The 10000-nt window shown below is 50.1% G+C and overlaps 1 protein-coding gene across 1 annotated transcript in view; it reads left to right on the forward strand.

Moving 5' to 3' along the window:
- LOC138194806 (semaphorin-4A-like) overlaps positions 1-10000 on the forward strand; it is a 14663-nt gene that overhangs the window by 3527 nt on the left and 1136 nt on the right. Inside the window, 14 exon segments of the mRNA XM_069143791.1 lie at positions 3084-3244; positions 3325-3387; positions 3556-3654; positions 3816-3906; positions 4176-4298; positions 4612-4739; positions 4828-5009; positions 5147-5285; positions 5963-6152; positions 6446-6561; positions 6748-6911; positions 9677-9747; positions 9837-9985; positions 9987-10000. The exon segment at positions 9987-10000 is cut by the window's right edge and continues 1136 nt beyond it. Of these exon segments, the coding sequence (XP_068999892.1) occupies positions 3084-3244; positions 3325-3387; positions 3556-3654; positions 3816-3906; positions 4176-4298; positions 4612-4739; positions 4828-5009; positions 5147-5285; positions 5963-6152; positions 6446-6561; positions 6748-6911; positions 9677-9747; positions 9837-9985; positions 9987-10000 (1690 nt within the window).

A 10000-nucleotide genomic window follows, 5' to 3' on the forward strand; every position in this document is an offset into this window, starting at 1 on the left:
TATTAATCCCCGAGGGGAAATTTCTTCACTACAGCAGGTGGGCTCTCAGGGGGGAGATGCTGCAGCAGGCTGCCACTAGCGCGGCGCCAGGTAACCTGACCTGAGGTGCATGTTTTTGGATGATGGGAGGAAGCCGGAGAACCCGGAGAGAACCCACACAAGCACAGGGAGAACATGCAAACTCCGCACAGAAAGGCCCAGGACCGGATTCGAACCTGGAACCTTTTTTGCTGTGAGGTGACAGTGCTAACCACTGCACCACCGTGCCACCCACCTAAGATCTCCTTTATCTGGAATGATCTCCTGTATCAGGAATGATCTCCTGTATCTGTCCTTGTGACAGCAGCTGGAGGAGTCTTTTGGAGAATGTCCTCCTCTGTCCCTGCAGCAGGTGGAGAGGGTGGTCAGGATTATCCAATATGGATAATAGTTTGTTCAGCGTCCTCCTCTCCACCACCTTTTCCAGACTGTCCAGTTTGTAGCCGATGATGGAGCCGGCCTTCTTCACCAGTTTGTTAAGTCTGTTGGTGTCTCCGGCTCCAATGCTGCTCCCCCAGCAGACTACTAGAAGTACAATGCACTGGCCACAACAGATGGTAGAACATCTCCAACATCTCGCTGCACACATTGAAGGATCGAAGTTTCCTCAAGAAAAAGAGTCGACTCATCCCCTTCTTGTAGACAGCGTTGATGTTGGTCTTCCAGTTCAGTCTGTTGTCATGGAGACACCAGGTACTTGTACTCCTCAACCATGTCCACCTCCTCTCCCAGAACTCTCAGCGGTTGTGGAGCCGTCGTCTTCCTCCTGAAGTCGACCACCATCTCTCTGGTCTTGGCCACGTTCAGGAGGAGGTGATTTCTACCAGCCCACTCCACGAAGTCCTCCACTACTGCCCTGTACTCCTCCTCCCGTCCATCCCTTATACACCGACCACTGCAGAGTCATCAGAGAACTTCTGCAGATGTCTTGACTCTGAGTTGTACTGGAAGTCAGTGGTGTAGAAGGTGAACAGGAAGGAGACAGAACAGTTCCCTGAGGAGCTCCAGTACCACTGACCACCGTATCAGACAGCACACTGCCCAGACGGACAAACTGTGGTCTGCCTGTCAGGTAGTCAGTGATCCAGGAGACGGTGGACGTGTCCACCCCCACCACCTGCAGCTTCTCACTCAGTAGCAGTGGTTGGATGGTGTTGAATGCACTGGAGAAATCAAAGAAAGTGATTCTCACAGAGTCACCGGTTCCGTCCAGGTGAGACTGAGCTCGTTGCAGCAGGTAGATGATGGCATCGTCCACTCCCACATGAGGCTGGTACGCAAATTGTAGAGGGTCCAGAGAAGATTTCACCAGAGACCTGAGGTGGGCCAAGACCAGCCTCCCCAGCACCTTCATCACATGAGATGTGAGGGCAACCGGTCGGTAGTCGTTGAGGCCGGATGGAGTCGTCTTCTTGGGGACTGGAACCAGGCAGGACGTCTTCTACAGCACTGGGACTTTCTCCTGCTTCAGGCTCAGGTTGAAGAGGTGTTGTAGGACCTCAGCCAGCTGGACGGCGCAGGTCTTCAGGACCCCGGGGCCGATGCCGTCAGGTCCTGCAGCCTTGCGCTGGTGGAGTCTCTCCAGCTGTCTCCTAACCTGGCCAGTCGTCACAGAGAGAGGGGTGTGGGGGGGTCGAGGTGTAGATGGAGGAAGAGCCCTTTGAGATTGAGGGCTCTATGCAGCTCACCAGGGGGGGCAGAAGGGGGAGGCGGCAGAGGGGTTTGGGAGGTGTAAGGTGTGGAGGAGACAGATGAGGGCAGTGAACTAAACCTGTTGAAGAAACAGTTTAGCTCATTGTTCCTCTCCAGGTTCCCCCTGGTTGTTCCTCTCCAGGTTCCCTCTGGTTGTTCCTCTCCAGGTTCCCCCTGGTTGTTCCTCTCCAGGTTCCCTCTGGTTGTTCCTCTCCAGGTTCCCCCTGATTGTTCCTCTCCAGGTTCCCCCTGGTTGTTCCTCTCCAGGGACCCCCCTGGTTGTCTCTCTCTCCCCTTGAACCCAGTAATCTCCTTCATCCCGGTCATCACCTCCCTCAAGTTGTTCTGCTGGAGTTTTGCCTCCAGCTTCCTCCTGTAGGAGTCCTTGGTGGTGATGATGGTGATGATGATGGTGGTGGTGTGATGATGATGATGATGATGATGATGATGATGATGGTGATGATGATGATGGTGATGGTGATGATGGTGATAATGATGATGGTGATGGTGATGATGGTGATAATGATAATGATGATGGTGATGATGATGATGATGGTGATGATGATGGTGGTGATGATGATGGTGATGATGGTGGTGTGGTGATGATGATGGTGGTGGTGTGATGATGATGGTGATGATGATGATGATGGTGGTGATGATGGTGATGATGGTGATGATGATGGTGGTGGTGATGATGGTGATAATGATGATGGTGATGATGATGATGGTGATGATGATGATGGTGGTGGTGATGATGGTGATAATGATGATGGTGATGATGATGGTGGTGATGATGATGATGGTGTGGTGATGATGGTGGTGGTGGTGGTGGTGATGATGATGATGGTGGTGGTGGTGATGATGGTGGTGGTGATGATGGTGGTGATGATGATGATGGTGATGATGATGATGATGATGATGATGGTGGTGATGATGGTGATAATGATGATGGTGATGGTGATGATGGTGATAATGATGATGGTGATGATGATGGTGGTGTGGTGATGATGATGGTGGTGGTGTGATGATGATGATGGTGATGATGATGATGGTGGTGATGATGGTGATAATGATGATGGTGATGATGATGATGATGGTAATGATGATGGTGGTGGTGATGATGGTGATGATGATGATGGTGGTGGTGATGATGGTGATAATGATGATGGTGATGATGATGGTGGTGATGATGATGATGATGGTGTGGTGATGATGATGGTGGTGGTGATGATGATGATGGTGGTGGTGGTGATGATGGTGGTGGTGATGATGGTGGTGATGATGATGATGGTGATGATGATGATGATGATGATGATGATGAAGATGTTGATGTAGCTGATGTTTGTGTCCAGACTCCTCAGACAGACCTCTGGTCCACTTCAGACTTCCCACCCTCGTCAACACCACCACGCTGCTGCTGAGCCCCGACGGCTCCACCCTCTACGTTGGGGCGCGGGACGTCATCCTCTCATTGGACGTTAGTCAGAGTGATGTCATCAAGCTGAAGAGGCAGGTGGGCTGGACCGACTCATGTTCATGTTCATGTATGTGAGGTTGTTGTTGTGTGTGTGACTCATCAAGTGTGTGTTTCAGGTGCGCTGGAGTCCGTCAGACGACGAGGTCGACAGCTGTCAGGTCAAAGGGAAGAATCCAACGGTAACATTAACGTTGATGATGATGATGTCATTTATGTCATTATTTATACTATTTGTTGTTTATTATCATTTGACCAGTTGATTGATAAATGATTGATTGATGACGACTGACAGCTGATGAATGGTGATGTCATGCTGATGGATGGTGATGATGTCATGCCGTCTGCAGGTCGACTGTCCAAACTTCATCCACGTGTTGCAGCAAATAAATTCCTCCCACTTGTACGCCTGCGGCAGCTTCGCCTACAACCCCCATGATGCCTTCATCGTGAGTCACATGTTCTGAACCATTCTGATTCGCTGAGATCGACCGGTCCGTTCAGAGTAGAACCGTTAGATCGGATCAATGTTTATTGATGTTTATGTTTATTGATGATTGATCGGTCCAGATGTGTATTGATGTGTATTGATGATGCTCGTGTCCTGCAGGACGCTGACAGCCTCTCCATGGTCCATCGTGACGGGGCCAAAGGTCGCTGTCCGTTCAGCCCGTTCCAGCGGAGCGTCGCCGTCGCCGACGGTCAGTCAGCTGAGTCCGTCAGTGTTTCTACAACCTGACGTGGACCGAGTTCACCGAGCTGCAGCTCCTCTTTAACTCTGTAAACGCTGGAACTGACGAGACCAGTTTCTGCTCCAGATGTTTTCAGTCGGTGACAGGTCATGTGATGATGTTTTAACGTAAACATGTGAACATATGATGATGTGCGAACATGTGATGAGAAGTGAACATGTGAAAGTGTGGGTGTTGTTGGTCACGCGTGTCCTGGTGAACATGTGTCCCGTGTGCAGACGGCGAGCTGTTCACCGCCTCCACTGTCGACTTCAGAGGAGTCAAACCGCAGATTTCTCGACACTTCAGCAGAGACGGACGTCCGGACGTCAGCCTGGACTCATCGGTCAGCTTACTGGAGGGTGAGTGGACGCCATCTTCATCTTCATCATCATCGGCGTGTTGGCGGCGTGTGGATCTGTCAGGATAACGTCCCTCTGATGATGACAGACGGGACTGACTGCTGCTGTTAAAACCTCAGAGGTTCTACTTCCTGTTTCAGTCTCAGGTTCTACTTCCTGTTTCAGTCTCCAGTGGTTCATTTATGTTCTGACTCATGAAAGTCATCTTCTTCATTTTAAAGCTGGTCGTGAGTTCGTAGACGACCTGAACGTCTCTCGTCTTCACATTCACACGTCGGGTCACAACAACTTCTGTCATTACTTCCTGTTTCAGAGCCGTCGTTCGTCGGTGCCGCGTTGGATCGGCCGGAGAGGAAGCTCTACTTCTTCTTCAGTGAAGTTGGGAAAGAGTTCAGCTTTGTGGACGAGCTGCGGATCGCTCGGGTGGCTCAAGTCTGCAAGGTGACAGCGAAGAGGGCGGAGCCTCTGACGACAGGAAGTGATGTGAAGTGACAAGTCTAACATCCATTATGTGTGCGCTGTTTGTCAGAACGATGTCGGGGGACAGAGGACTCTGCAGAGGAAGTGGACATCCTTCGCCAAAGCGCTGCTGCTCTGTCAGCCTCCCAAACAGCTGCCCTTCAGCGTCCTCCATGATGTATTCAGCCTCCCGCCACCAGAGGGCGGCGACGCCTCAGACGCTCTATTCTACGGCCTCTTCACCTCTCAGTGGTACGAAGCTTCGAGTGAGGACAGCGTGTCTCAGTGTGTAGTACCGCTGAGGACCACTAGGGGGCGTCTGCAGCAGCGCTACATTAAATCACTGTTCTGGTCCTTCTGACAATAAGAACTAGCATTGTCTCTTTAAGGTTCTCAGGTCCACAGTCCGCCGTGTGCGTCTTCAAGCTGCAGGACATCAGAGATGTGTTCGCCGGCAGCTACCGCACCTTCGACATGAAGAGTCACCAGTGGAGCCCCCTGCTGGAGACACATGCCTACCTGGGACAGGTGGGACACACCGAGTCACACCGAGACACACCGAGACACATCGGGTCACAACGAGACACACCGAGACACACCGAGACACTTCGGGTCACAACGAGACACACCGAGACACACCGAGACACTTCGGGTCACAACGAGACACACCGAGACACACCGGGTCACACCGGATCACACCCAGTCACACCGAGACACACCGGGTCACACCGAGACACACCGAGTCACACCGAGACACACCGAGACACACCGAGTCACACCGAGACACACCGGGTCACACCGAGTCACACCAAGTCACACTGAGACACACCGGGTCACACCGAGACACACCGAGTCACACCGAGACACACCGGGTCACACCGAGACACACCGGGTCACACCGAGTCACACCGGGTCACACCAAGACACACCGAGACACATCGGGTCACAACGAGACACACCGAGTCACACTGAGACACTTCGGGTCACACCGAGACACACCGGGTCACACCGAGTCACACCAAGTCACACCGAGACACACCGAGTCACACCGAGTCACACCAAGTCACACCGAGACACACCGAGTCACACCGAGTCACACCCTCCTTGTTCTCCCTCCACGTTCTCCCTCCACGTTCTCACCCCACGTTCGCCCTCCAAGTTCTCCCTCCACGTTCTCCCTCCACGTTCTCCCTCCTCGTTCTCAGTGTGGACTAGCGGGTTCCTCAGACTCGGACCTGGCGGAGGTGAAGAGGACTTTTCTGACCAGCGGCAGCGTTAGACCGGTGGGAGGCGGTCCGATCGTGGTTTCCTCCGAGCAGCGGTTCAATCGTGTTGCCGTGATGAAGACTCAGGCGGCCAACGGAAAACATTACATCATCCTCTTCCTCCTCACAGGTGAGTTATACAGATCATTAGCTTAGCATAGATATCAGAAACAGTTGTCCTCACTGATAAACAATAAAACCTCAGTGTTATTTTTACAGTGTATTTCAGAACAGAGACCATGTGACCGTCAGTCAGCTGGGAGGTGGATGATGTCACAGTTCAGTCATTCTCAGTGTTAGCAGTTGTTTTGCTAAACTATGCTAAGCTAGCTAGCTAGTGAACATGTGACTGTTGTTGTTCTGTTCCACGTCAGCTGTGGTTCTGTGTTCTGTTTGAGAACATGTTCCTCGTCTCTCGTCCAGATTCTGGGTTCCTCCACAAAGTGGTTCTGTCAGACCGGGGTCCTCGGGTCATCGAGGAGATTCAGGTGTACACAGAACCTCAGACTGTCAGAAGCCTCGTCCTCTCATCCTCCAAGGTAGAAATAAAATAAAATAAAATAAAATCCTCTGACAGGAAGAGATTCATTTCTAATATTTATGCCGAGGTGTTCATGTTGTATTGAAACAGACGTTAGTAAACATCCATCTGTCGTCGTCATAGCGACGGATTCTCCTTGTTTAAGGTTCTGTAGTAGAACGTCACTGTGTGCTGCTTCCTGTAGGGGGTTCTGTACGTGGGGACCTCTAAGGGCGTGACTGCCGTACCTGTCTCCACCTGCTCCACCTACACCACCTGTACCCAGTGTGTCCTGGCCAGAGACCCTCTGTGTGGGTGGAGCCGGACCAGGAGGCTCTGCAGTGGTGTGGACGGTCGCCATGACGACATGTAAGTCAATTACTCTGTAGAACCTCCACCTGTAGAACCTCCACCTGTAAAACGTCCAGCTGTCGAACTTCCACCTGTAGAACCTTCACCTGCAGAACCCCCACCTGTAAAACTTCCACCTGTAAAATCTCCATCTGTAGAATCTCCACCTGTAGAACCTCCACCTGTAAAACCTCCCCTGTGAAACCTCCACCTGTAGAACCCCCACCTATAAAACCTCCACCTGTAGAATCTCCACCTGTCAAACCTGCACCTGTAAAACCTCCAGCTGTAGAACCTCAACCTGTAGAACCCCCACCTGTAAAATCTCCACCTGTAGAATCTCCACCTGTACATGCTTCCATTAGGAGATGTCATCAGGAAGCACTGCATCAACTTCCATTGTTATGCAGATGACACTCAGCTATATCTTTCTATAAAACCAGATGAAACTAATCAGTTAGTAAAACTTGAAGCCTGTCTAAAAGACATAAAGGTCTGGATGACCAAAAACTTCCTGCTTCTAAATTCAGACAAAACAGAAGTTCTTGTACTTGGTCCTAAACACCTCAGAAACTCTTTCTGTAATCACTTAGTTACTCTAGATGATGTTGTCTTGGCCTCCAGCAAAACTATGAGGAACCCTGGAGTCATCTTTGATGAGGATTTGTCCTTTAGACACCATATAAAGCAAATCTCCAGAACTGCCTTCTTTCATCTACGTAATATTAATAAAATCAGGAAAATCCTTCCTCAGCGTGACGCAGAAAAACTCATTCATGCGTTTGTTACTTCTAGACTAGATTATTGTAATTCCTTGTTGTTAGGATGTCCAAATTACTCATTAAAAACCTGCAACTGATCCAAAATGCTGCAGCAAGAGTACTGACGGGATTTATCAAGAGAGATCATATTTCTCCAGTTTTATCTTCTCTTCACTGGCTTCCTGTGAAATCAAGAATAGAATTTTAAATTCTCTTGATGACTTACAAAGTTCTTCATGACCAGGCTCCATCATATCTTAGAGATCTTATAGACCCATATAATCCCAGCAGAGCACTTCGCTCTCAGTACGCTGGTCTACTTGTGGTTCCTAGAGTTTCCAGAAGAAGAATGGGAGGCGGAGCTTCAGTTTTCAGGCTCCTCCCCCGTGGAACCAGCTCCCAGTTTGTGTTGGAGGGGCAGAAACCCTCTCTAGCTTTAAGATTAGACTCAAAACGTTCCTTCTTGATAAAGCCTATAGTTAGGCTTGGCTCAGGTAGACCTGAACCAACCCTTAGTTATGCTGTTATAGGCCGAGGCTGCTGGAGGACCTCGTTACATGCTGATCTTCTTTTCTTTCCTCCTACTCTTTAACTGACTCATACCTCACCATCTTCTTCTCTCCCATAGTTTCTTATTATTATCTGTTGTCTCCATTCAGTTCCTTCGCTCGTGTAGTTTCTGTTCTTTCTTCTCCAGATGTTCCGTCATGGAGCTGCATGTCTCTGCTCTGTGATTGTCGTCTCCACCAACAGTTCTTCTCTTCTATCTCTATGCTGTCCTTTTCTCTCTCTGCTCTCCTCTCACCCCAACCGGTGGAGGCAGATATCCGACCACCTCAGATCCTGGTTCTGTTAACAGAAGCTCTGCCCACCTCTGATCCTGGTTCTGTAACAGATGCTCCTCCCACCTCTGATCCTGGTTCTGTTAACAGATGCTCCGCCCACCTCTGATCCTGGTTCTGTCGGAGGTTTCTTCCTGTTAAAGAGAGTTTTTCTTCCCTCTGTTGGAGGTTTTTCTCCCTTAAAGAGGAGTTTTTCCCTCCTAGCTTATGTGGGAATTGTTTAATTGTTCAATTGTTCAATTGTTGGTTTCTCTGTTTAATGTTGTAAAGTCTTGCTGTAAAGACTTTAATGTGTTAAGTGCCATGAAATAACCTCTGTTGTGATTTGGCGCTATATAAATAAAATTTAATTGAAAGTTGAATTGAACCTTCACCTGTAGAACCTCCACCTGCAGAACCCCCACCTGTAAAACATCCAGCTGGCGAACCTCCACCTGTAGAACCTTCACCTGTAGAACCTCCACCTGTAGAACCCCTACCTGTAAAACCTCACCTTTGAAACCTCCACCTGTAAAACCTCCACCTGTAGAACTTCCACCTGTCGAACCTTCACTTGTAGAACCTCTACCTGTAGAACCTCCACCTGTAGAATCTCCACCTGTAGAAACTTCACCTGTAGAACCTCTACCTGTAGAACCTCCACCTGTAGAATCTCCACCTGTCGAACCTCTACCTGTCGAACCTCTACCTGTAAAACCTCTACCTGTAGAACCTCCACCTGTCGAACCTTCACTTGTAGAACCTCTACCTGTAGAACCTCTACCTGTAGAAACTCCACCTGTAGAACCTCCACCTGTAGAACCTCCACTTGTAGAACTTTCACCTGTCGAACCTTCACTTGTAGAACCTCTACCTGTAGAACCTCCACCTGTAGAACCTCCACCTGTAGAACCTCCACTTGTAGAATCTCCACCTGTCGAACCTCTACCTGTAGAACCTCCACGTGTAGAACCTCCACCTGTAGAACTTCCACCTGTCGAACCTTCACTTGTAGAACCTCTACCTGTAGAACCTCTACCTGTAGAAACTCCACCTGTAGAACCTCCACCTGCAGAATTTCCACCTGTCGAACCTTCACTTGTAGAACCTCTACCTGTAGAACCTCCACCTGTAGAACCTCCAGGTGTTGAACCTCAATCTGTGAGGACTCTTGCTGACTGACAGTCTGTTTCCTCCTCAGGGTTCAACAGCTGGAGGACGGCGGTGTGGAGGACGGATGTGGGAGACAGATGGAGCCCAGTGAGGACACAGGTAATGTTCTCCTCATGTGGACAGTTTTCAGAGGGAAGTTGACCTCTGACCTTCCAGTCTGACTTCCACCTATCGACCCTTCTCTGCAGTGAGCGCTCCTCTGAACCGAGCGGTGACACTTCGGTGTGTGAAACCGTCCAACATGGCCGCTCTCACCTGGACCTCCCCTCGGTTCCAACAGCTGCCAGAGGACCTCTTCATCCAATCAGCAGACAGCAGCCTCCGCTTCCTCGCCACCCCCCGACACCTTCGG

The sequence above is a fragment of the Embiotoca jacksoni genome, unplaced genomic scaffold (assembly GCF_022577435.1).
Source record: "Embiotoca jacksoni isolate LCO1_2020_lvr unplaced genomic scaffold, fEmbJac1.0.p SCAF_114, whole genome shotgun sequence".
Lineage (NCBI taxonomy): Eukaryota > Metazoa > Chordata > Actinopteri > Embiotocidae > Embiotoca > Embiotoca jacksoni.